The 27,981-nt window shown below is 36.6% G+C and overlaps 1 protein-coding gene across 2 annotated transcripts; it reads left to right on the forward strand.

The window, feature by feature from the left end:
• The first annotated feature begins 468 nt into the window (after positions 1 to 468).
• Positions 469 to 23,438, forward strand: LOC110809842 (CLEC16A-like protein). Of its 2 annotated transcripts, none has more exons than XM_088208684.1 (21): positions 469 to 910; positions 2,254 to 2,305; positions 2,402 to 2,478; positions 2,556 to 2,689; positions 2,768 to 2,864; positions 2,974 to 3,031; positions 5,882 to 5,990; positions 6,081 to 6,204; positions 6,290 to 6,476; positions 6,581 to 6,903; positions 8,065 to 8,153; positions 8,230 to 8,300; positions 13,039 to 13,149; positions 20,151 to 20,216; positions 20,414 to 20,551; positions 20,815 to 20,920; positions 21,001 to 21,072; positions 21,191 to 21,249; positions 21,946 to 22,105; positions 22,264 to 22,430; positions 22,721 to 23,438. In XM_088208684.1, exons 1-21 carry the CDS (start codon positions 858 to 860, stop codon positions 22,811 to 22,813), a joined length of 2,346 nt encoding a protein of 781 aa, XP_088064810.1. In that variant the 5' UTR covers positions 469 to 857; the 3' UTR covers positions 22,814 to 23,438. The 2 variants fall into 2 exon arrangements, with proteins under 2 accessions (XP_088064810.1, XP_088064809.1); XM_088208683.1 differs by having other exon boundaries at positions 471 to 910; positions 22,711 to 23,438.
• Positions 23,439 to 27,981: the final 4,543 nt, after the last annotated feature.

A 27,981-nucleotide genomic window follows, 5' to 3' on the forward strand; every position in this document is an offset into this window, starting at 1 on the left:
AAAATTTAATTTTATTACTGTAATTTTATTAATATATTTATAAATTAAGTTTTAATTTTATTAAAATAAATATTATAAAATAATCATCCAATTTGATATTTATGTCTGTAATTTTATGCAGTTGTTTTAATTGAAAATTTTATTAAATAATTGTTTTGTGATAGTTATATTTTTTAATTAAATAATCATAAAGTTAAAAATTTAAATTAGTTTTTTCAATTTTAATAAGTAATAATTATTTTTGTAAAAATCCAAAAGGGAGAGTTTTAACTTTAAAAAAGGAAAGCAACAAAATCCAAATCTAAAAGGGTTATGTGTTTTTGTTACAAAATAAAATTTAGCAGACAGTTTTTTTTTTTTTTTTCCTAAAAAAATTCAATAAAAATCCACCATCCACTCGTTCTTCCCGGATCCGCACCGAAACCCGGACCCGGAAACCCATAAGCATGCCAGCTCCCTCACATCCAAGAAGATCCTTTTGCCTCTCTGGCAATTTCTGAATTTTATTTTGTTTGGTGTTTTTCTTCACTGCGATAATTGTAACAATCTTTCACCAAATTCTTCCACGACTTCAACTTTATACAATCACACTCTGTCGTCTTCTTCCCCTCAACAATCTTCTCTTTCCATTACGATCCACCGTCTCCCTCTCCGTACTCAAAAGTCGATACCCTGTCGCTCTATTCTCGAAGCTGCGTTTCGATCGATACAAACACACTTTTAATTCTTTATTCTTTCGGTGTTTATGTTTTTGGGGGGTTTCTGGAAACGGAATTATTTTTGAATAAAGAACGGATTGCAATCGGGAGTGATAATGAATTACAGTGAGCGTAGTTCAGAGGTTTGATCGTTCAACCATGTGGTTCTCCTTCTGGCGATCCAGAGATCGATTCTCCGCAGTGGAACTCAGGTTTTTTTCTCGAGACTCTTAATGTATTCTTTTTTTTTTTTTTTTTACATGACTTCGATTTTGTAACATTTAGGGTTTCTGTTTTTTGATCGTTTAATTGTCAGCAAGTGTCTATTAAGGAATTACTGTTGTAGTTAAGTACTGCTTGGTATGACGTGTCGGTGAAATTAACTCTGTTTTGATCGAGAATTTGGCTGATTAGAAAGTTCAACTTCAGAGTCTATTTCTGTTGAAAATTGATAAAAAGGGAGCTATTTTAATGCATATATTTGTAGCCACTGTATGTCTATATCCACGTATACGCGTATTCATTTATGCATTTGTATTTTTATTGTAGCTCGTTAATACATACATTAGCCGCTATGAAACACTGAACTGCTTCTTCACTTGGCTGGTTGGTGTGGATGGAGGACAGGAGGAGTGTGGAAATAGATTTCTTAGGATTTTTTTCAAATGAGAATTCAACTATGTAAACCCTTTCTTATAGATGGATACACCCTTAGGTCACTAACGTACATGTAGAGTTTAAGCAATGTGATTTGAGTTTTTTGGAGCTTTTTAGCTTAGGGGAATGTTTAACTGACGCTAATATTTACGACTCTGTTTAAGCATGAATGGAATAGAGGAAAAACTCAACCCGAAATGACTTCTAAAGGAAATTTAAGTAATACATCTCAAATTTTATAATTTTTCTAATGATTGAACTAAATGTATATTTCCAAATGGATTTAATGAAAACAGGTCATTTCTTTCGAACATACTCTTAACCTTTTTCATTTGTTCTTTTTGTTTATTTAGTTTGAATGATTTTTTGGTCATGTTTTAGTTTAGATGTTCTTTTTGGTGCATTAAGAAACTTAAACAAAGAATTTTTTCCACAGTTTATGACTTGTATTGATCTTACAGCAGAAACTTTGCCTTATGACTAGTCATGCCTGTGCCCTCTGCAACTGTATATGAAAATGTGTAAGGGTTACTATAAACAAGGGCCTGAGATTTCCTTGGACATTATGAAATTTAATTTGTAGATATTTTTGTTATTCTGAACTTTCAAACTTTAATTTTTGTTATGTACAGCTATAATTAATATAGATCCCATTACTTATGGAAAAAGCTTTGAGATGATGTAAACATTAGAATTCTTAAACAAATATGTCAACTTTTAGGTGGGAGTTCAACATATTTCTCTCATGTGTCAGTCTGTATAAAGCTTACAGTAGAGGTTTGAGCGCTAAGCTCATAAAACTTCATTACACTATGTCTATTTCAGGAGCTCTGTTCCACTGATGCCATATTATGCCATTTGATATGACAATTTTAATTTTTTGCTCTGCTTGTTGCAGATATTTAATTGAGCAGCTGCAGAAAGTTCAAATTGTTAATGAGGTTAACAAGGTAGCCAATATACTTCTTTTCTAGTACTTCAACTAGTTGCTGCATCTGAATTTTCCTCATGGTCTCTAATATTTGATTTCATGTTCTCTGATGAAGGAGTTTGTTATAGAGGCATTGAGATCGATAGCAGAGTTATTAACATATGGTGATCAGCACGATTCGTCTTTTTTTGAGTAAGACTTCTCAAGGTTAACGGCTTTTTTGATATGACTATTCCAGTTTTGGCAAATTTCACCCTTGCTTCCTGCAGAATTTTCATGGAGAAGCAAGTAATGGGGGAGTTTGTACGTCTACTAAGTATTAGCAGAACGCTCTCTGTTTCTCTTCAGTTGCTGCAGACAATGAGCATCATGATCCAGAACCTAAGAAGTGAACATGCTATATGTAAGTTCTCAATAAAGGACTTATATATGAAAGTCTTAAGTTCTCATTTAATGATTTTCCCCATGTAACTTTTTGCAGACTACTTGTTCAGTAACGAACATATCAACTACTTAATAACTTATACATTTGACTTTCGCAATGAAGAACTATTATCTTATTACATATCGTTCTTAAGGTTTGTTTTCTTTTCTTCTAGCATAGTGTCTATTTTTAGGTTCTTTATTAATTTTATCATGGCGCACCTTTTTAACATCTTTGTTGATTGCATATTGTGTTTTGCTTAGAGCAATAAGTGGAAAGCTAAACAAGAGTACAATTTCTCTGCTTGTAAAGACACATGATGTAAGTGTTTTTTTTTTTTAGAAAAATCTTCTCCAAGTCTGTACTGATTATGGCATGTTCTTCCATTATTTTTTTGAGAAGGTGTTCTTTCATTATTTTACTTAGAAAAAACATTGTTGTGTTTGATAAATAGCTATTTAAAAATTGATAGCTACTACTTGCTTGCAGCTGCATGTGATGAATGTCTAGGGCAAGATTTGGGTAGATTTCTGCCCGGGTCATAAGTAGATATAATCATTGTGGCTGTTTGTGACCTTCCTAGGTTGTTAAGGTGACCTCAGAATTACATTTTGTTAAGTTTTCTAAAGTAGAGGGGAGCCATTGCTGTCACTTCCTTTCTCCTCTTCTTTAAAATTTATACTAACGTGAAGGTGTGAATCCTCAATTTTATAATGCCTTAATAATCTCTATTTATTTTTACCTGGAAATCTGGTTAAATATACTTTTGGGAGAATAGTTATTTGCTGAAGACCATGTGGTACCAGATTTGCCTTTTGCATCGTGATTTCAAATTTTTCTTGTTAGGCTGGTTATAGATTTTGGACTGACCATGAAGGTGTAAGGAGACATAACTCATCTTAGTTAAAAGATCATTTATTCACATGCTACAGTATCTAACCGGCATGAGATGCTTAGCAAGTATTTGCTATATCCATGCTCTAGGGTGATTAGTGTTCTCTGTGCTTACTAAGTTTTTGTAACATCCAGCTAGCCCAATGTTTCTTCGGCCTAATCCAAAGGACCCAAGCCCATAGGCCAGCCCCACTCTTCTCACCTGTAACACAGCAAAAAGGGGGAGGGGGTGTTGTAAGGTCTTGGTAGGTTTAGGAGTCAACTAGGCGAACGGTGAGGATTGGACTGGTAGGATGAAGGGCTGAGATTGGATGGGAAGGGAGATATATAAAGAGGAGTGGGCTGAGGAAAAAAAAGAAGAAAAAGAACAAAAAACAGGAAAAAGGGGGAAAAGAGAGAGATGCTCGACAGTGAAGGAAGGAGAGTGAAGAAGGGAAGGAGAGATCGGTTACAGAGGTTGAAGAGACGTACCAGAAGAGAGGACTTTACTGAGCTAGGAAGAGATGGAGGCTAGAGGTAAATAAATTTGAATGCTCAAATGTTGTTATGGTAATATGATTTGAAGTTTTGTTTAGGTTGTTTGATGGAGGATTTTGAGTGGTGAGGAAGTAGAAAGATGAGGAATGGTGAGCGAACTGAGTGGAAGTGAGGGAGAAGGAAAAGAGTTGACCGAAATGGAGTTAGGTTGAGTTGTATAGCGGGATTGGAGCGATTTTGCTGGTCAGATACATCGAGGTGTCGATATTGGTATTAGTGGAGGTGAATACGGGTGCGCCAATATTGGCAACGGCAGGGAGGGAAGTTACGGTGCTGATATTGGTGCTAATAGGTGATTTCGTGTGTGGCCAAACTGAGGCCGGTGGGTGTGCACGTGTATTGTGTATTTTGCAGTGATGTTCTGCTTGAATATTGTAATTTGTTTATACTGCTGGTGGATGTGTGTGTGTGGGGCGGAGTGAAGGCCGGTGTATGGTTGGTTGAGGCCGGGATGCGTGTGCGTGTGTGGCATAAATTAAAGCCGGTGAGTGTGTGTGTGGCTGGGTTAAGGCCGGTGTGTGGCTGGTTGAGGCCGGGATGCGCGTGTGTGTGGCCGAAATTGAAGTCGGTGAGTGTGTGTGCATGGCTGGGTTAAGGCCGGTGTGTGTGACCACAGGAAGGTCGATGTGTGCGTGTGTGACAGTATACTACTGATGTTCGTGGCCAGGGAAGGTCAGTGTGGGTGTGTGGCCATAGGAAGGTCGGTGTGTGCGTGTGTGACAGTATACTGCCGATGTTTGTAGCCAGGAAAGGTCGGTGTGTGTGTGGCCACAGGAAGGCCAGTATGTGCGTGTGTGGCAGTATACTGTCGATGTTCGTGGCCAGGAAGGGTCGGTGTGTGCGTGCGGCCACAGGAAGGCCGATGTGTGCGTGTGTGGCAGTATACTGCCAATGTTCGTGGCCAGGAAAGGTCGGTGTGCGGGCGTGGTCGAGCAAAGGCCGGTGGATGGCTGAGTAGAGCCGATGGTGGAGTGGTGGAAATTAAATGTGCGTGAGTGGCTAGCGAAGGCCAAAGATGGTGTGTATGTATGGCTGAAAAGTCAGGACGCGTACGTGGCTAGATTGAGGCCGAGGGGTGGGCGTGGGTGGCCGACTAGGATTGTGGGAGCGTTGAGTGGTTGGAGGCGGTGTAGGTAGTGGGATTATATGTGTACGGGTGGTGCTGGGGCTAGAACTAGAGTGGAACCAGGAATGGCGGAATGGGGTTAGAATGTGTGGTGAGAGGAATGTAAGGGTGGGAGTTAGATGTGACAATGGGCTAGATGTTCAAAATATATTTTTATACCTTGTTTGAGTTTTGAATTTATTTTACTGAGTTAGAGTATGTTCACTGTATACCATTTGCAGATGTAGTAGGACAGGAGACGGAACCAAAACCCTAGCCAGTGAGACCATAACCTAGGGGAAGTGAATTAATAGGAAGCGGGATGCATGTTGGATTATACTGGATATTCATTCATTTTATATCTCTGTAGTAAATAGAAACTTTTCCTGATTTTTTCATTTGCTATCTTGATATGGTTGAGTTGAAAAACGAGTTGTGAAGATTTCTTTAGATAGATTTGATGATGAAATGCACAGGGAATGGTTTGTCTTGGATGAATTTATAAGTAAGGAGTTCGAGTATAATGTGTGTTAGGAAATAACTAGGTGTGTTACAATTTCCCTCACATACTAGCTATGGTTTTTAAAACTCAAGGTTTCTCTGCTTTGCTCATCTAATTCTTTTGTGGAATTTAGGATGAGGTAGTCTCTTTTCCACTGTATGTTGAGGCAATACGGTTCGCTTTTCATGAAGAGAACATGGTTCGCACTGCCGTCCGTGCTTTGACACTTAATGTTTATCATGGTGAGCTACCAGCATTACATCGTTGTTCAATTTGTTTTTCTTTCTCTATTTTATATTTTAATTTCTAATTTCTCTATCTTTTGTTGTCAGTTGGGGATGACTCTGTCAATAAATTTGTCACAACTGCCCCTCATGCGGATTATTTTTCAAATTTAGTTTCATTCTTCCGTCAGCAGTGCGTAGATTTGAATAGATTGGTGTCTAACGCTCTAAAGTAAGAGTTGAATGATTGATATTATGATGACAATTGATAGAACTTTCCTGTATCGTAAGAGCTATTGTTTTGATTACTGAGACAGGACCCCAGGGCCTGATTCAACTTCAACAATTTCTGCTGCTGTAGATGAAATTGAAGACAACCTCTATTATTTTAGTGACGTTATTTCTGCTGGCATTCCAGATGTTGGGAGGCTGATAACAGACAACATTCTGCTGCATCTGATTCTTCCATTGCTTCTTCCATCTCTATGTACAGATGGGATTCATGTATCAGACTTTTTCTCTCTGTTCTTATTTCCTTTTTTCATTCATTTTGGTCGAAAGAAGGCAGAATGATTTCTTACTTAGCTTTTGATTTCTTATGAATCCAGGAGATGTGGATTAGTTCTATCACTTCCTTGTATCTACTTTGTTGCATCTTACGAATAGTTAAAATCAAAGATTTGGCGAACACCATTGCTGCTGCTTTATTCTGTCCCCTAGAAGCTTTCACCCCATGTTCTCAAGTGAAACTCAATGGGTATGTTCCTAGTCATAATATGCCGCATGAAAACCAACAGCAAGACAGTGATTGTGTTAGAAAGTTGGATACTGCGCATTTAAGTGTCAGAGTGCCTAGAACTTCTAGTTCTCAAATTCATGTTGAAGATGGTACCACGCAAAGTAGTTGTAGCAGTTCAGATGTGGGTTTGAGGTAATGTGTTATTTGTTACAGGACTGAAGTGGAGATTGACAAAAGAATATATTCTCTGTTTAATATGTTATAATTGTCCAGTTTTCAGAACCATGCAGAGGTGATGTGGATCTGCTGATCTGACTTGACTGTAAAATTCTTGGTAGAGAAAATTAAGCCTGCATTTAGTTCATATCCCATCAATTCCTAATTCTAACTTTCATATAAATTTTATATGCATAAGTATAAGATAATTTATTGCGATTGATATGTAAAAATTCCTCAACAGTGGGAGTTTAACCTCCTCCTTAATATGTAAAAATTCAACCTCACTATAAATGACCTTTCCAATCGTTCATTGGTGGCACCACCTTGCCGCCACTTAATGACACATCTTTTTATCAAGAAACAAAAATGTTAGGAATTAAGTTCTCATCATCAAGTAATTCTTATTTCAAAAGGAAAAAAATCATCAAGTAATTCTTGGTGGTGGGGGTAATTTTAACGCATTACATATGAGAGTTTTATCATGATTATCAAAAAGAACAAGTCTGTCTGCCTCATTCATCAGATATTAGCAACATGTTGATAAATTAATGTCATCGTCCTCATTTAGTATTGTAAGAAACTGTGGGTAACTAATTATTCCGTCAAGCAAAATTTTCCTCCTAAACATAAAAGGATATTAGTGGCGTTCTTTATCAAATCGGTTTTCTCACTAAAACTTCTCTGCTTTGGTTCTGTTGTGTTTGGTATCAGTAAATAAAATTCTAATATTCCAAAAAGAAAACATCTCTTCTCTTTTGCTAACCTTCCTGTTGTCTGATTAGATTGCTTACTGACATTCCTTGATCCTCAAGTTTTTGAGTCTGCAAAAGTTCTTGTAAGTATGAATTGGTAGAAGGAGAGATGATAGGGAATCCTAATTCCTTGGGTTTTCTCAAACATTTTCTCTATCCCACTCTCTCTCATGCGATTTTTTGTTGTGCATTTGCTTGCTTTGGTGTTTATATGAAGTTTGGCTATGCTTCTCTCTCTTGCATGGTTGTATATGTCTCCATCTATGATGGTTATCTTTTATTTACAAGTGTTTCTTGCCTACTAACTTATAAAGTTTTCTTTTGCTGTATCTGTTCGGAATTGCTTTATATTTTCAATGCACTTGTATTTGTATATGTCCAGGGAGGCATTGCTTTCGTATATACGGAATGGGAATGATGTACAGGCCTTGGGTTCCTTGAGTGTGCTGGCTACATTATTGCAAACAAAAGGTTGTTTTACTATTTTTATGATTTCATTGTCTTCACTGCATTTTGTTTCTCTCTAATTTATGTCCATGTTTTGTAGAATTGGATGAATCAATGCTTGATGCTCTTGGGATCCTTCCTCAGCGCAAACAGCATAAGAAACTTCTGCTGGTGAGTTATGGTCATTGGTACTTTTTCTGAAATTGAGAAACTTATTTCTGTGTTTGAACTAGAAAAAGATATCCCACCACCTTTGTCATAGTACATCTGTTTTGATGCACCCTTCAAGGTATATACTTGTTAAGTTTATAAATTGAGTATGGAAGTGGTTAATACCACTTGAGCTGGGGTACTGCTGCTCCATTTTGTATAGGTGTTTGCAAAGTTAATCTAGCATGTGCAAATACTTTAGGTTTGCTATATTACTTGTGGTACTGTTTCATTCTTAGGCAATGATCTATGGACGCTGTGATCACTTTCCAAATCTTTTTTTTACGCAAGGTAGTGCTAGACATAGCATATGAATATTGTAAAATAACAGAGAAAATAGGAAGAATATTTCTTGTGTTTTATTCCATAGAGTTAGGAGTATATATACATAGAAGATGGATCTATATATGCAAACATAAATCACCCTATTAATGCTATGAAATCAACTAATAATTATATAAGAATATTTCATAATTTATTTTGTAATATTCCAACACTCTCCTTCAAGTTGAAGTATAGATATTAATCATGCTCAACTTGTAAGGAAGATATTCAATTCGGGTTCTATTTAAAGTTTTTGTGAATATATCTTTTAGTTGTTTCACTGTTTTCACATAATCAGTAGAAATCAAGTTCTTTTGAATTTTTTCACGAATAAAGTGACAATCAATTTCAATATGTTTGATTTTTTCATGGTTATCAAATTTGAGGCAGTACATTTGGTACCATTAGTATGTTATATGGCTTAATTCCTAACTTTCCAGTTTCTGTTAGTAGATTAAGTACATACTTCATTGGAGACAAAAAGTATTTTAATTGACTCAAGTCTTTAGTGTAAAACTTGGTATGTAAAAATGATTTGAGACAGGGTATTCCTGCACAATCATCTTCTGTAATGATAATATCATCAACATAGATAATAAGAATTATAAGACCAACTGCTGACTATCTATAAAAGATCGGTGATCATATTTGCTCTTCTTTAGCGCAAATTTTAGAGTTACTTGACTAAATTTGCCAAATCACGCACGGGGATTCTGCTTCAAACTGTATAAAAATTTCTTCAAATGATAGATTTTTTTGTACTCTCCTTGAGCAACAAACCTAGGTGGTTGCTTCATATATACTTTTCTAAGAGATCATCATGAAGGCATGCATTCTTGATATCTAATTAGTGTAAGAGCCAATTTCGAGATGCCGCAATAGAGATGAATAAACAGACATATGTAAATTTGACCATCGGAGAGAAAACATCAGAATAATCCTCTCCATAAGTTTGAGCATAGTCTTTTGGTACAAGTCTGATTTTAAGTCTTGTTACTGAGTTATGTAGGTTTATTTTGACTAAAAATACCTATTTGCACCCCATGACCCTTTTTCCTTTGAGTAAACCCGCCAAGTTTCAAGTATGATTTTCATTGAGAGTATTTATCTCCTCAAATATTGCATTATGCCAAACAGGATGATTCAAAACTTTCTTAATTGTCTTGGATATGGAAATTGAATCTATTGAAATACTGAAATAGTTAGATGACTTAGGAATAGTGCACTGACGTTTACCTTTACAAAGATCAATGGCAAAATCAAGGTCTTATGAGGCAGAATCAAATGACAACAGACCTGGTGCAGGATATATATCATTAGTCTGTTGTTTTTTGGAATAAACATGAATAATTGGTGGTAGTTCTTGGGTCACAGGCATACTAACACTATTATCAACTTGCTCAAGTAGAGCAAGAGGCACATCATCTTGAGAAATACTATTATTTGTTTGCTCAGTAGAGGCACCTGGTGTGAAACTATAGATGAGACACTCATCGTCTGTCCCTTGATTTGTAAACTTGAACAATAGGGAGAAGAACGGTATATTCTCTTAACAAACTATATCAATCGATACCAAATATTTATTGAGATCTGGAGAGTAGCACCAATATCCTTTTTGAAGGTAAGAATATCCCAAAAATACATACTTGAAGATCTTTGGGTCTAATTTTGTCACATTAGGTCGCACATATCGAATATAACAAGTGCTACGAAATATCTTAAGTTGCACCAAAAATAAAGATTTGTTTAGAAAAAGAAAACTATAATAAACATCTCTATTAAGTACTGTAGATGACATATGATTAATCAAGAAATAAGTCGTGGAAACAACGTCAATACAAAATTGCTTAGGTACTTACGTTTGGAACAAGAGGGTTCGATTTATGTCAAGTAAATATCTGTTTTTTCTCTCAACAACTCCATTTTGAGAGGGTGTATCAACACACGAGAATTGCTGAATGATCTTGTGTTGAATCATATAGTTATGAAAGGAGTCTGACATATATTCATTGGTATTATCACTTTTCATTACATGCACAAAAAATATTGAATTGTGTTTTCACTTCAGCACAAAAAACACAAAAATAAGAAAATACTTCAGAATAATTTTTCATAAAATATATTAAAGTTATTTGAGAAAAATCCATTCACAAAGGTAACGAAATAATTCATATCTGTTTTGGACGGAACATGACATGGACTCCAAACATCAAAATGAATTAACTCAAAAGCAGACTTAGCTCGTCTATTGACCCTTAGACCGACGGACTACGATGATGTCTTGGAAACCAACATGACTCGCAATTCAGTGAAGGGTATATCATGAAATTGAGGACATAGGTTCTTCAACATAGGTAGAGAAAGATGTCTTAATTGATAATGTGATTCAAATGGAGAGATAACACTAGAATAGATAATCGATCGAGAGATTCAAGTATTAAGAATGTATGGATAATTTGATATATTTTTCTTTACTAATAATCAGTTTCGTCATAAGATCTTGAAGAATACAATGATCAAGAAAAAATGTAATGCAACAATTCAAATCTTTAGTTAGTTTACTAACAGAAATTAGATTGAAAATAAATTTGGGTAGATTTAATACAGATGACAGGGTATTAGATAAAGTTGGTTTTGTCATCCCAGAACCCACAATGTTATAGGTTGACTCATCAACAATGGTTACTGGAAGAGGTGCTTTGTGTGGTCGAAAATTAGAAAAAATATTATAACTATCTTTCATGTGATCTATAATATCAGAATTAATCACCCATCTGTTCGAGGAGAAGATAAAATATTTTTTCTCTAATTCAGTAAGTAGAAAATTTATTAAAAGATTTTTCAATGCTGAGAGAGTTTAGCATATTCATTAGCTGAAATCATAATAGTTTTTTCAGGAGATGAGTTAGTCGTGGCAGCAATAATATTAATAGTCTGTGTCATCTTGCGAGTATGCAATTTCTTACAGTACTGCTTTATATGTTTTTGTTCACGGCAGTAGTACCAGACAATATTATCACCCATTTTAATTCAAGAACTACAAAAATACCATCCAGAATATTCAAAACACAATAACTAGAGATACATGGAAAACACTGCAAATAAACAAGAAGTTCTAAGAAAATAGAATATATCTTCACGCACGGCTGCCAACAGGACATTCAAAACCTCACTACTATCATCGAAGACCGAGCGCTGCCATACGCGCCGCCGTTAGAAGCCATGCATTGCTGCCGGACATCACCAAATGACTTCCTTTCAGTCGGAAATCACCACAGAATCTAAACGTGCACTCAAATCTGGAATGGAGCTTGCAAAATACCTCAAATTGCACCGGAGAACCGAAAAATGCTGTTGTTGCGTGACTTGCTCTGTGTTAGCTTTCTTTGCTTTGGCCTTCTGGTTTCACGCTCAAAACCGGGTGGCCGAGCTTCTGACTTAGTGCAGGATGCGACCCGCATGTGAAACTAACTCCTCCTGCACCACCCGACGCGTTCGAACTTCAAACAACTGAGAAAACGACTTCCTCCGCTTCTTCTGAGTGTATCACCGTGCCGGCCGCAATCTAAACTAGTTGGAGGTCGACTTCCTCCGACACCGAGAATGAACTGTTCAACCCTTTTTTGGTTTGATCTAATTTGACTGTTAAACCCCTAACTCTAGTTCTGATACTATGTAAAATAACAGAAAAAATAAAAAAAATATTTCTTGTGTTTCATTCCATAGAGTTAGAGGTATATATATATATATAGAGAGAGAAAGAGGGATGGATATATGAAAACAGAAGTCACTCTATTAATGATAGGAAATCAACTAATAATTACATAAAAATATTTTGTAATATTTTAATAAATTTCTTACAAATAAATATTAGCTTTAGAAGTCTTTTCCCCTTGAAAATATCTTTTAACATTCAGAGTCCAATCTACTTCAAAGGAACTATACAGGTAAAATGTGTTTGTCAATTTTTCTTTCATGGTTGATATATATCATATATACAACTAAAAAATTTCTACATTTGGGAACATCTTAAATTGGAAGGTCTATATGATGTTGACTGATGTGTTCATATTGGAGTTCTTAACAATTCAAGCTTGCACTGTGCATTCTCACATTCTGGTACTGAGTCTTCTGGATTTTCAAGCTGTTAGTCATTTAATATGTGCTTTACAAAAGTTGCCATAATATTACTTGTGAGAGTGTTTATTATTTAACAACTAACTTGATAATTTATCAATGGGATGTTTTAGGGCTACTAATCTGTGTGCATAGCACCCGTTTAAAGTTTTTATACTAAGTTTCTGGAAATATATGAAATCTAGTTACTTGTAGGTTTCTTTAATTGGAAAATAACTTGGTTGTTGACTTCCTGCAGCAAGCTTTGGTTGGCGAGGGCTTGGATGAGGAGCAGCTTTTTTCATCTGGAGGGGGCTCTATGAGAGATGGTGTCAGTAGTGAGCTTGATGGCTATCTCCAGAAGTTGAAGGTATTGAAGTCTTTTGCTCTTTCAGGCAGAGAAAGGAGCATTTCTCTTGAATTTGGGTTTAAATACATAAAAAGCCCCTATATTCTTCAGACTTTCTTTAAATCCACCCCTCTATGATTTTGTGTTCAAATAAAATCTGTACTTTCAAAATTTATTCAGATACTTACCCTAGGTTTCTAAGCCTTCATTTGGTCAGCATCAACTTTGATGCCATGTTGGCGACAAACCTTCTGCCTGAAAGTCCTTTCTTCCCCATCTCGGCCCTGAGGGGGAGCTCAGACACCTACATTACCCGCAGAATCAAGGATAGGTTTTTCCTGGGATTGGATAATTTCAGTGTTATTACAAATGTGTATAAGTAGGTTTCAAGAAGGCAGCATAGAAGCAGCCCACTCTGACTGGATTTACCAGATAATGCTGGCCCATACACTCACGTACCAGAAGCAACAGAGTGCTTCGTCCTGAATGGGACTTACCTTGCTGACAGAGGGAAGTTCTTGACTTCTTATTCCACCACGTTATTGATCCATGGTGATGATATTCTTGATGAACCTTAGCCAACAAAGTTTTTCTAGCCTGTAAAGTGAATTTAGCAGCTTAAGTGTCAGGTATTCATTGACGGAACAAATCTGATAGTCATGCTGGGAATTTAATGCCTGGATATCATTATTCAGCCAGAAGAGATGAGTATATCTAAAGATGCTGTATAGGTGTCATGGTATATTAACTTTTTTTTGAAGTAAGTCATGGTATATTAATTAGTCTTGACTTTCAGGAGATGGGGAATCTTTTTGGTAGAGGAGGAAGGAATAACATGAGGAAGAAAGGGCTTTTAGGTGAAATGATATAGAGTATTAGGATAATGACTTATTTGGATAAATTTTTAGAGTACAGGCTGTAATTGTATAGTGGGTTATTTGAATAAGTTTGGAAAGTAGATGGGTTTTTTTTAATGTATTTAGCCAATAAACAATGTGAAACTTGAAAACAAATTAATAAGAAATGAAAATTAAGAACCATTTTATGTATTACCCTTGCAAAAGGGAATTAAAGTCATCTTCAAAGAGCATATTTTTTCAGATCCTTTGACTCCTCCCAATTTACAGTGCTCAAGCCTTAAAAGCAAGTTCGTCCATAGATTGAAAGCAGGTTAATCATCCACAACAAGATACTTCTCTACTTTTGTTATCTTCTTTCTCTAAAAATCTCTTTACACTTGTTACCCGCACAGCTCATCCAAACCCTAACCAAGGGCTCTCCCCACCTCCTGTTTGACCATTCCAACACGCCCCCGGGGTACACCTCTTGGTCGTGGCCTACCAAATCCCCTGTCCTTCCAAAATGTCTCACGAGAACACCAAGCGCGTTATCCTCATAGGGAGGAAACTGTTTGACATTGTTTGTGAAGGAAAAAAACTTGACGGACTAAGAATTTTTGTAAATGGAAGAGGAAGCAGAATCTCAATTGGTCTCAACAAGAAAGAAGTAGATTAGTTGGTCGAATACCTCAGTGACGTTTATTGGAATAAAGGTGGTAAAGCTTGGGGGAGAAATTTCATGGGTCATCGTCGCCAATTCTTCCTTGCTTTTGGTAAGGAACAGATGAGGTCGTAAACTCGTGCTTTTAGAGGCCGCTCTGTTAAAAGAATCTTCTTTCCTGACGGCTTTGAAGCAGGTGGATGGTGGCGAACCTTGAAAGCTATCTTTGAGCTAACTGACACCCTCCTGAAAAATCCTTTCACACATATACGTGTACAAGCGGCCCCTATCGTTGAAGACTAATGCGCTCATCAAGTCCAAGTTGAACCCCCACGCTTCTCCTTATTTTGCCCGAAATACCAGTACAGTGTCCGCATTGTTCTCATAACACTATTTGAGAAGTCGTTTGCTGAAGTTCTGTCTTTTTCCTCGATCAACCCTAGTCGGGCGACAAAGAAGACTCTTGACCCATCATTGGCCCCAAAAAAACCAGCTTTTGAATTTCAAATCCGCAATGGACTTCGCGGGCGTCCACCTCCATTGCAGATATCTATGAAATGGGCTTACCCAAAACCAGGCCTGACTAAACCCATCTTTACTCAGGAACCTAGATACTCGAGGGAGGAAAAAGGAAAATGGGTTGATCACATCGGATCCAGCAAGGAGGCCTCTAAATTGTCGCTCGTCCAAAGCTCAAACATCAGAAAAACTTATGGCAATGGAGACCCAAAAAGAAAACCGCGCCATCCTCAACCCGAACGAAATCTACTGACCCGGAACCACTTATGGATATACTCACTCGAAATTCAGTTTCTCCTCAAACCCCCTCGCAATCCAAAACCCTAATTACTAATGCCTCTGCTCCCTCCCGATTCAAGCAAGCAATTTATTCTGTTTCAGTCGTTGAACCCACCGTTGAGCTCAATACTCTCCCATTAAACTCTGATACTCCATCTGGTTTTGAGCTGACCCTGGTTCCAGAAAGCTCTCATTTGGACACAGGCCTTCCCTCAGATATCTCGTTAGCTGATGACACGGACGCATAGTTTTTCTACTCCTCATGGGTGCGCAGAAAGATCCTCAGAGTTGGCAAGTTGTTGGGCGTCGCTTTTGAAGGCTATGAATTCCAGGCCATGGCTCTGTTTGTTGAGCTTGAAAAAGGAATGCTTGAGAGAGAAGAAAGGGCATAATCTGAAAAGAAGAAGACGACAGCAGGTGGTTCCATAGAATTGAAAAGACTGTAATTTGACATCAATTATGATGGTAAACAGAGACACGATAAGGATAGTGGGGACCCTCTAGCCATTGATCTATGATTGATAAAATCATCTCGTGGAACGTTAGAGACCTGAATGATTTGAAAAAAAGGAACATCATCACGGGATGCCTTAGTCGATGGAAGCCAGATCTGTTCTGTTTTTAGGAATCAAACTGGACTCGATCAATGACTATTTGGTGGAAAGCTTATGGAATTACAAAGAGTTTGGCTGGTTATCTCTACCGGCTAATAACACAGTGGGTGGCATCTTGATTATGTGGAATAAGGACATCTTGAGCTGCATTGACCATCTCACGTGGTCTTGCACACTGTCTTGCCACTTTTCAAACACAAACAACAGCAAAAGGTTGTTCTTCACAAGTGTTTTTTGCATAGGCGCCACTGAAAGACACTGCTTGCGAGCAGAACTTTCTCAATGTCATGCGTTGTGGGGTCCGACTGGAGTGATTGGTGGTGACTTCGACATGATCCTTGGGCGTTGTGAAAGATCTTGAAGTCAGTTCTCGACTCTCCACTCTCAGGAATTCAAAGAGTGTATTGATAATCTCGGTTTGGAAGACTTACCTTTAAGTGGTGGACAATGGACTTGGAGTAACCAGAGGGATGTACCTTCATATTCCTGCATTGACTGATTTCTTGTCTCTTCCGATTTTCTACACTCCCTCCCGAGTCTGCAACAAAAGGTACTCCCCCGCCCTCTCTTTGACCATTTTCCCATTTGTTTAGGTTCTGATGGTCTCAGGTGGGGATTGGTCCCATTCCATATTTACAACAAATGGTTAAAGATTGATAATTTTAGAGCTATGGTTTCCAAAGTCTGGATGGAAGCTGCTTTTCAGGGTTCGGCAAACTATTGTCTTCACTCCAAAGTCCGCCATATGAAATCTGAAATAAAAAACTAGACCAAAGAGGTGGGGCTGAAGGAGCAGATGTGGATTAATGATTTATTAGATGAACTGGCAGACCTGGACCACACTGAGGCCGTGGTTTTGAATTCTGATGACAGAGACAAAAGAACCGTGCTCAAAGTAGAACTCGATAATAGAATGCATTGGGAAGCTTTTTCTTGGAAATAGAAAGGTAAGGAAAAATGGATCCGCAAGGGTGACAAAAACTCCAAATTCTTTCACTGTTTGGCCAGCCATCACCGAAGAGCCAATTACGTGGAAAGTCTATTGGTCAATAATGAGATCATCATTGGTAACAAGGCTCTACGGGAGTTTGCTAAATCTCATTTCCAATCCCTTTACATAGAAAATGTACATAACAGGCCGGGAGTTTGCTAAATCTCATTTCCAATCCCTTTACATAGAAAATGTACATAACAGGCCAAAGTTGGATCACATTTGTTTTGACAAAATCGGGGAGTCGGAGCGGTTACTACTGGAAGCTAAATTCACCGAGGATGAAATTTTTTCCTGCTTAAAGGATTGTGATGGTGATAAAACCCCTGGCCCTGACGTTTGGCATGAAATTAAATCGGATGTGCTTAAGTTCTTCAATGAGTTCCACATGCATAACTCTTTTGTGAAACCAATAAATTCTACTTTCATTGTTTTGATTGCCAAGAAAGAGGGTGTCGACTGTATCATTGATTTCAGGCCGATTAGTTTAATCGGTTCTTTTTATAAACTTTTATCAAAGGTATTGGCCAAAAGGTTCTCCAAATCACTCAAATCCATTATTGGTGATAGTCACCACGCTTTCATCAATGGAAGGCAAATCACCGACGCAATTATGATTGCAAATGAAATGGTTGACGATTTGTCCTGCAATAAGAATAGCGGACTTCTATGCAAACTGGACATGGAGAAAGTCTTTGATAATGTCAGCTGGGAATTCATTGACTATATGCTCGAAAAAAACTGGATATGGAATCAAATGGAGGAGATGGATAAGAACCTGCATTTCCCCTACTAGTTTTGCTGTCATGGTCAATGGTGGCCCTTCATCATTTTTCACTGCCTCCAAAGGTTTAAGATAGGGTGACCCTCTCTCCCATTTGCTCTTTATTTTAACAATGAAAGCTTTGAATAAATTGCTATTGCTGGCCAGAACACTCAAATCTTATCAAAGGTGTCATTGTCGGGTATGTGGGAAAAATGGAGATCTCGCACCTATTCTTTGCCGATGATACTTTACTTTTCTGCCAACTTGACATCAGTACTCTTCTTCACTTAAGGTGTATTCTTCTCTGTTTTCAAGCGGTGTCCGGTTTGCGCATCAATTTGGCAAAATCTGAGCTGGTTGGTTTGGGTCCTAACACTGATACATCATTAGCCCAAGTTTTAAATTGCAAAGTGTCACAGCTCCCTATTAAATATCTTGAAGTCCCGCTCGGTGCTAACTATAAAGACAGTGCTTCATGAGATCCGGTCAGCAATATTTTCAAAAAAAGACTTGCAATTTGGAAGAGGAATTTCCTCTCCAAAGGTGGGAGACTTACCCTCATAAAAAGTACACTTGCCAACCTCCCAATGTACTACCTCTCTGTCCTCCCTATTCTGGCCAATGTTGCTAACAGATAAGAAAAAATTCAATGCAATTTTCTGTGGGGCAGCAAGGAAAATAGAAAGAAATTCCATCTTGTAAAATGGGAGGATGTAAAACTGCCCAAAAATCAAGGGGGGCTCAGCCTTAGATCGTTAACCATTATGAATAAAGCTTTATATGGCAAATAGATTTGGAGATTTTGGAATGAAGGTGACAACTTGTGGAAAAAAATTGTTGTCTGCAAATGGAACATTAGTGGAATTATCCACACCGTAGAGGGGGCTATAACACTTATGGAAAAAGCTTATGGAGAGGCATCTCTTGCATTAACAACTTGGTACTGGATTGCTCATCTTGGGCTGTTGGCAGAGGTAATAAATCTAAATTCTGGACTGACAAATGGTGTGGTTCTTCCAAGCTTCAACATCAATTCCCTCTCATTTTTGCAATTGCTAAAGATAAGAATATGTTGGTTGAGAATGCTTTTGACCGTGTTAATGGTAGCTGGAATATTGTGATCTCGAAGAATTTGAAAGATTGGGAAATTGTTGAATATGAAAGCTTATTAACTGTCTTATATGCAATTAAGCTCACTGATAACGATGACAAACTTCACTGGACAATTGGAAATAATGGTATATTCTCAGTCAAATCCTTCTACCATTATCTGACCCCATACAATAGAATTAGATGTCTGGATTTCCCTACAAAATTGATCTGGGACAGCACTGCCCCTCCTTGGGTCTCTTTTTTCACATGGGAAGCTGCCAAAGAAAGGATTCTCACTCTTGATAACCTCATGAAAAAAGGTATTATTCTGGCTAACAGATGCTTTCTGTGTAAATTACATTGTCCTTTCTTCCGTCAACTTTGGTCCATGGTCTTGGGGTTATTTGGCATTTGCTGGAGTACTGCAGGCTCAATACAAAGAAAACTAAATGCTTGGGAATTTTTATGCAAACGAAACAAGAATTATCGACTTATCCCTCTTACAATTTTTTGGATTCTTTGGAAAGAAAGAAACAACCGTGCTTTTGTAGGCAAAGAGGATAATTTTGGAAACATTAAGGACAAATGGTTTCACTTTTTTGGGTCCACCTTATTAGGACATCACCTTTGTAACCTTGATGATTTTGGTTTTATTGTAAATATACTTTTAAATTTGTAAATCCTCTGTACATGGGCAGCACCCCCTTGGTGCCTACTCTAATATATTTCCGTACTCTTTTATCTCAAAAAAAAAAAAAAACAATGTGAACCTAAGTGCAGGGAAGGGAATCAGCGAGTATCTACCTCCTGTCACTTTTACTCCGACACAATTTCCTCTGTATCTTTTAGTAATTTACTATACCATACACCAGGAATACAATATTATAGACATGTTTGGGGTGATTCAGTTGACCACAAATTTAGAATATTTTCTTCCACAAGAAAAAGAAAAATCTAGAATTCTTAACTGGCAAAGTTGTGTTAGGATAGATCTAGTTCATGGAATTATTGTGCTCTGTTCTCTTAACCTGCCATGTTGATGCAATTTTTGTCAATGAGTTTAATGTTGTGCTCCTGGTCGAATTTCTGCCAGCTGTAATTCTTTTGCAACAGGCATGGGCTTTAGAATTGCTTCTATTTCGTTCTTTTCTTGTTTGGTTTTACCATATTCATCTGGTATTTCTTATTTCCTCTATCATTGGAATTCCATTCTTGCGTAAGATTTAGTGGTTTTTTTAACTGTTATCGCTGTGTCTGACAGGAGCAGTATGGTGTGTCCTGTTCTTCTCCAGATGTGGAAATGAGCTCCCGTGAACATAGGCATCAGGTATCTAAAACATTACAATCTTTAGAAGTTGGATGCATTAAACATAACAGTCTTTAGAAGTTGGAATCAAAAACCAATTGTCTGAGTCCAAAGAACAAAAATGATTTTCGCTTGCCTCTAATTATTATCTTCACAAATATTTCAAATGCTTATCTTCTGCTAGAAAAAAATGTCATATGAGATCGAATTTTCTTCAGGTACTTGATGCATTGGTTGGTCTTTTCTGTCGATCGAATATATCTGCAGAAACATTGTGGGATGGTGGTTGGCTTTTACGCCAGTTGCTCCCCTACAGCGAGGCAGAGTTTAATAGTGATCATCTCCAATTGCTGAAGGTATTCTACATTCAGTTATGAACTAAGAGAGTGCAAATGGCCAGTATCTTAATATTGTCTCATGTGTTGCTATGTGTGGTATGAAGATGCTAAGCTTCTGTGGGTATCAGTAGTTGTCCTTATTTAGAGCCTTTGCCTTATAAGCCTGGTTATGTGAAGTTTCCTCATCATAATCTAAGTTGTCTATATGAAGAGTTATCAGTGAACATCTTAAGACCATCCTGCCAATAAATGGATGCTGATCTTAGTTGAGTTATGTGCAGGATTCATACCAGAAATGTGCCAATGCCCTTCAACAGGAGATTAGAGGTATTTGGCCCGACCTACTCGTAACGGTGCTTACTGATGAGTGGAAAAAGTGCAAAAAAGGTGATTGACAAGACTTCCACTGGTACTAGTTATATGAGGTTGGACCTTGATGTGTCTAACAATGAAATTTCTTCCTGTAGTAATAGAGTCCTCATCTCCGCGGAAAGAGCCAAAGGACATAATCTTACCGCCTGAGAATTCCTCAACCAGAGGTAGGGTTTACTTTGTTAAATGAATTAGTTGGTCTCCATTTAAAAATGTTTGAAGTGTCCTCTTTCTTTTATTTCATTATTGGTCATATGCGCTTAATTTGGTGTTCCTGTCAAATAGATATTATTGCTGGCGAATCATCATTTACAGCAGGCGAAAAAATGTGCGAGTTGGTGAAGGTTTGTTCCGAAACTTTATATCATCCATCTCTTCAATAGACCTAAGCTTTATGAATGTAGGACAGGTGATGTACTGCAGCACCATGAAGCATGGAGCTGTGTGTCTGTCTCAGTTTTAATCAGTGAATGTTTGAAAGAAATAAAAATCAAGCTCTTGGGTTGTGCTTGTGTCATGGATTGTATAGGCATGATAGAGGGAAAAAATCCTTTTATTTGAGCATATGCATTTATATTTCTTAAGTTTGGGCATAAAATATGTCATATATAGGTTTAGAGCCTTGTTAAATCGTTGTAGGACTTTGAGGTCTGTTAATTAAATGAATATCTCTTATGATTTTCTACTATAGACCTGAAAATATTAGGCTATGACAAAGGCACATCTGTATTGGATTTTTGCATTTATGCACACCTGCAATTTATATTTGGGTGTGGCGTGTGTAATACTCTCTAGTATGATTACAAGTACAACATGTAAAAAGGAAGTCTGATTCTGTACTTGGATGGCACTCCCTGAGGTGCCGATACATTTCTTTCTTTTTCCTGCTTGAGAAGAGGAGCTCTGGAGTAGAAAGTACCTGTACTTCGGGGTACATAGCCTTCATCAGTTCTTGTTTTAGTAATTTGTTTTTTAAGTCTAATTTATAGTGTTTTCGTAATGCCCTGGTGAGGTTGCTAATATTCACTCTTTGCTTCCAGGTTTTTGTTCTTCTTCATCAACTTCAAATTTTTTCACTTGGTAGGGCCTTGCCTGAGCAGCCGTCTATCCATTTCCAAGATGATGTACCTGTGAGCCCCCGTGCTACAACTGCTAGTCTGGATGCTTCAGGTCCTATGCCAGGCACCGAATTAAAACTAGGTTAGTAGCCTACATGATCAGCATATGGACCCAACTAATTCTGTCTCCCCCTTTCTTTTTCCTAGTCCTTTCTATTGTTTAAAATAAAAACTATCTTGAGTCTATTGAGAGTTATGATAAAGTAATTTCGTTGCCACTATGGTCTTTGTCTTGTGCAGCTGATGCTGTGCCTTGCAGGATTGCATTTGAGAGGGGTAAGGAACGCCATTTTTCCTTTCTAGCAATCTCTGCTGGCACATCCGGATGGGTTGTCCTTGCAGAAGAATTACCATTGACAGAGCAATATGGGATTGTGCGGGTTACTGCACCTTTAGCTGGCTGTAATGTACGTATAGCTACTTTGCCCCTTACACATTACATGGAACAATTTCAGATTTGAGACATGCATCCACATATTCCTGTAGCTTTCCTTGTCTGCATGCATGCATGCTTGCTTGCGTGTTTGCTAATTCCATATCCTTTTTTAATTTGATAGAAGTTATAACTCCATATCTAGAATTGTTTTTCCTTGAGTAGGGCAACTTGGGATTTTGACGAGTGCACATACACACATAATCTGATTGGTAATATTGTAAGAAATAATATTTCTTTTCCTATGCATTTAGCCTCAAATAGATGATAAGCATTCAAGATGGCTGCATTTGCGTATCCGCCCATCCACATTACCATTTTTGGATCCTGCAAAACGTGGTGCATATGGGAAACTAAAGTCAAAATCTTTAGTTGATGGAAGATGGACCCTAGCCTTCCGGGACGAGGAATCATGCAAAAATGCTTTGTCTATGATTCTTGAAGAGATTAATCTACAAAGGAACGAGGTGGAGAGAAGACTAAAACCACTTCTCGAAGTTGAAAGAATACTTGATAATTCAAATCCTTCTTCATCCCCTCTGGAGGCTTCTTCCTCTTCTGGTATAATGCTTTCGAATTAGATCAGAGTTGATATTGCAATTGCCATTCTCTTTACACTATGGGGTGGGAATATTTTATCTTGATTTCACCCTCTTGTATATGTCCATCAAGGCAAACCCATAGATATACGGAGAATTGTAGATTAGTGCCCTCAGTTTAGTTTCATTCTTTGTATACTAGCTTCCTTTTCCCTGGTTTCAAGGTTTTATTGGCTTGTCTTATTCTTTGACAGTTCTAACCCCCCTACTAATTTATCCCTGTAACCATGTTGTATATTCGAGGCCAATCCTATAGCAAAGCTCCTGTGCAATTTTTTTACAGATTGTATTTTCACCAGCTTGAAGTTTCTGCACATTTGGATACCCTTTTGTGAACTTGTTCTTCTATTAATTGTACTTTGGTGTTGCTTTTTGGGTGATCAGTACAGGAGTTCCATACTTTGCCTTTTGTTTCTGGAATTGTGGATTCTTTGTTTTGATGACAGGTTTTGTTTTGTTTTGGAAAATGCATAATTATCATGTTTAATTTTGAGGAGAAAGTTAAAGTCTTATCTCTCGTGCTTCAGTCTAGTGTAATTCAAATGATTTTTTATTGTTATTTTTTTTTTAAAAGTTTAGTAGAAGGTGGTTTGAATTTTTCTGTGGTCTTTCTTCATTAAACTATTTGTTTGTCTTCTAGACACATGGAGTTTAAGAGTAACCAAATTAAGATTAGGAATGAGAAAACAAATGATTTTATGTAAAATAGAAAGCTTTTATACTGTATTAGTTGAATGTCATTTTTTTATTTTATTAGTTAATTATTTAATATTATATAATTAAAATTTTATAAAAATAATAATTTTATATTATTAAAATTATAATGGAATAAAAATTTATTTATTAATAGGTTCTAGAATTTTATAAATATTTTAAATGTAATAATTTAAAAAATAAAAAAAATTATTTATTTTCTTAAAACTAACATAGCATCAGAATAAAATAAAATTATTTTAAGGCTATAATTTTATGACTCTTTTCATATGTTAAAATAGTACAATGTACTGAGTTGGTACCATTTTATTTAGATCTATTTATATCACTATCCAAAATAGTTTTGAACCAACCAAATGTTCTGTGGTAAACAGTGATTTTCAGCGGTAGTGATGCACTGGTAAAAAAGTGGAATTGCACATCTACAAGCGTTGATAGAAAATGATAGAAAATGTAATAGCATTTTGAAGTCGTCGATAAAAAATTGTAGTTACACATTGATAAAAAGTACAGTTACACATCTAAAGCGCCAGTAAAACGGTGTAGCTGTACATTTGCAGACGTTGGTAAAAAGTTACGGCTGCACATCTATAAAGGTTGATAAAAAGGGCTGTGCTATTCCGTTTTTCTGCACATGTTCAGAGATATGTTCGGAGAAGGCGAGTCAAGCTGACTTCGAGTTATTTTTTGAGCCGACGTTGAGTTGTTTTAGAGTCAAACTCAAACAATTTTAGAACCGAGTCGTTTTGAGCCGGACTGTAACGGTTTTGAGACGAGTTAAACGCGTGTACATTAAGATTGCATGATGACTCTTTAGAATTTAGTTTACAAGTTTGACATGTGCAATATTTTTGCACCAATTTGAAATGATGTGTTAAATACTATATTTTATTATTTAATTATTTAGTATTATATAAATAGAATTTTATGAGAAAAATAATAGAATATTTTTTTTATTAATATATTAAAAATTTTATAAATATTTTAAATATAATAATTTAAAAAATAAAAAATAAAATTATTTTTTCTCCTAAAAGTAATAATACTAAATTAAAAAAAATATAGATTTTGGACTGTAATTATGATAAAATTAAATCACAGAATGAAGCAGTTATCTATTTCAATTATAATCAAGTTGAATAATGAATAATACTATTTAGCTAATTCAATTAGAATTGCTTATAACTTGGTATTATATGAATTATTGTATAATACTAAAAAGTTACCACATCAAATTTGGGAAATCACTATGAAGATTAGAAAATTATAACAAAGGCATCATATCATGCTTAGATTTTCATAAGAACAAGAGGGAAGGAAGATGATTATGCTAGATGAAGCAAGTAAAATTGATGCTGATTTTTTTTTGTTAGTTTAATTAACATATTAATAATGTTATAGACGATAAAACTATTAACATCTTTGAAATAGTATAATCTCTTTTTCGTTAGCTTTAAAGGTTCTATTATACAATGAGATATATATATATATATATCGATCTTTTTGAAACATTAATAATTTAATACCCAATTCAAAATAAAGTTTAACAAGCATGATCATCACATGTATAAAGCACTAAGTATAAGCATATCGCAAAAGGATATGTTTGGCCTCTTCTCCATTAATGCTATTGTTTTTAAAGATATAACCTGTCTATCAGTGGGTCCTCATTATTAATTTAATCAAATAGCAGACCAGTTTGATAAACAATTCTAATTCTTTTTCTTTTTTTTTTTTATATAAAAAATAAAATAATAATTCTTTAAAATGGAGAGATGTTTGATGTATCAAATGAAAAGAAATAAAACAGAAAAAAACAACTCCCAATTCTTCCCTTTTCAAAAAAGATGTAAAAGAAAAGTAGCGAGAAAGGATTAAAAGGGAATCTGCATTATTGCCTTGCAACTGTTTTTTTTTTTTTTGTTTTTAAGAAAGTCTTTTTCTTTACATTAATTCTCTATATAAAGGCTTTATTGAACTCCACATGATAGCCTTAGTGGTTAAATTGATTTTTTCTTTATTATTTTTTTATACGAACCATTTTTTTCCAATGAGATTTTTAAGTTTATTATTTTAACTTACTGATTATTAAAAAATAATATCTTATTAATGTTGCATCGTAAGTATAGTGCAATTGAAAAATTAATATGTTATCTATTTTGACTATCTAAATTTAATTTTTATATGTAGTCGTCGTTCAAAATAGAGATGAAAATTGGTGCGAGTGACCTCCAATTCATTTTAAAAGAGATAAACAAAAGTTCATAATTAATGAAGTGCGAGAGAGTGTGGGTAGAAAAATAAACCCAAAATGAGTACAAGTGTAACACCCAACCTTTTTTTTTTTTTTTTTTTTCTTTTATTAATTATTATTGTATGAATATAATTATTATTTATGTAAGTTTAAATTAAATTAAATTAAATTAAATTTATTTTAATGAAAATAATAATAATAATAATAATAAAAGGGGTAAAAAGTGTTTAGGGATTTAATTAAAAATAATTTTGAGAAAAATTGGTGAAAATTTGAGTTTTGAGGTATTTTTAAAAGAAAAATCAGAAATCGGAGGTCAAAACGTAATTTAAAAAAGTTGTGTCACGTCAGCTGCCCGGTCAGCAACCCCGACCAACCAAGACGGGCCAGGTGAAAAAGACGCTGACGTGGGAGGCCACGAAGGAGGGAGCCACGTGGGCGATCCGCGTGCGCGCGATCGAATGGCTGAGATCCAATCTCGCGCGCACGGATGGCCCAGATTGCATCACGCATGGATGACCCAGATTAAATCGCGCACAGATGGCCCAGATTGAATCGTGATGAACGGTCCAGATTTACTTCCTATTTCATCGCGATCGGATGGTCCAGATTAAAAGCGATGGACGGCTTAGATCAAAAGCATATGGGTATAAATAACCTCATCCGCACCCAAACCCTAACTAGTAGGCTGGAAAAATGAGAAACGGTGATAATCAGTTATTGTTAATGAATACGAATTTATGATGTATTTTATGTTACTGATTATGCATGAAATTGTGATCTATATGATGTTATTGTTTTTATAGGTTATTTTCACAGGTTCTCCAATGGTAAGAAAAAAGGTAAGTGATTTTATTTTAAATAATTGTATTGGTTTAAAATTTGTACTCCATTGATTGTTTTCAGTTTTCTATCAACCTTTGCTTCTGTGACGGTGGTATAGTATGATGTTCTTACTGGGCTAGTGTAACTCATTCCTTATTTAACCATTTCAGATAAGGAGGACTTGGTTCCCGAGCCTGATCCACAAGAAGACAGCGAGTAGATACTAGATGCTTTATAATTTTCTTTATTTTTCTTATTTTTTGTATTTCTTTTACAGAACTTATTCCGAGATATTGTTAAGTAAACACCAAACCAATGAATCATTACTCAACATTTCCTTGTGAAATGTAGGTACAGAGAGATGATAAGAGGAAGACACCCACTAAACCGAGCAGCCCGGGATGGTTCGCTTCAGGAGGACGTTGACAAGATATTTGAGATGCTGGAGAGACTCATTGTTGCCCAGCAGGGTCGAGAGGAGAGAAGGGAGCTACCTGACCCTCCCCCGCTGCCACAGGTTAAGCCACTACTATAGCGAGAGGATCCCGAGCCACCCCGGTACGAGCCTGCTCCTCCACAGTACCACCGTCGCAGTATAATATGGTGCCCCAGCCACAGTACTGCCCGACACTACCACAGTATAATCCAGTGCCCTCACCATATCAACAAGTACCACCACAGAGCCCCCCTGTCTATCCTCAGCCTAGCTCAGTCCCTCTTCCGTGGGACTCAGCTCCTTCTATGATTGACCCAAGCTACATAGAGAGGTACAGAAGAGTGAACCCATCTAATTTTATAGGGAAATCCTCTTTTTAAGATGTCCAGTACTGGTTGGCGGAGACGGAGAAGGCCTTCAAGACCCTAAGGGTGACTCCCGAGCAGAGGGTCACCCTTATTACCTACATGCTGGTGGGAGAAGCAGACCGCTGGTAGGAACTCAAGCAGAGCACCTTGTCTGTTCCAGTTACTTGGGAACAGTTCCTAACAGCCTTTCATGCAGAGTACCTCCAAGAGCACATCCAACATCTGAAGGAGATGGAGTTTGTCTAGTTGGTCCAAGGGAACATGACGGTGTCAGAATATGCTCGTAAGTTCCTGAAATTAGGCCGATACTCCCCTGAGATGTTGATGGA

Source organism: Carica papaya, chromosome 7, assembly GCF_054855325.1.
Source record: "Carica papaya isolate Zhongbai chromosome 7, ASM5485532v1, whole genome shotgun sequence".
In the NCBI taxonomy this organism is placed as follows: domain Eukaryota; kingdom Viridiplantae; phylum Streptophyta; class Magnoliopsida; order Brassicales; family Caricaceae; genus Carica; species Carica papaya.

What these genes read in the sequence shown, in the direction of transcription:
- LOC110809842 (XM_088208683.1), top strand. Translation starts at nt 858, where the DNA reads ATGTGGTTCTCCTTCTGGCGATCCAGAGATCGATTCTCCGCAGTGGAA. An exon ending in TGAGAATTCCTCAACCAGAG is followed by an intron (nt 21,073 to 21,190) that starts GTAGGGTTTACT and finishes CCTGTCAAATAG; the next exon opens with ATATTATTGCTGGCGAATCA. An exon ending in AGGCACCGAATTAAAACTAG is followed by an intron (nt 22,106 to 22,263) that starts GTTAGTAGCCTA and finishes TGTCTTGTGCAG; the next exon opens with CTGATGCTGTGCCTTGCAGG.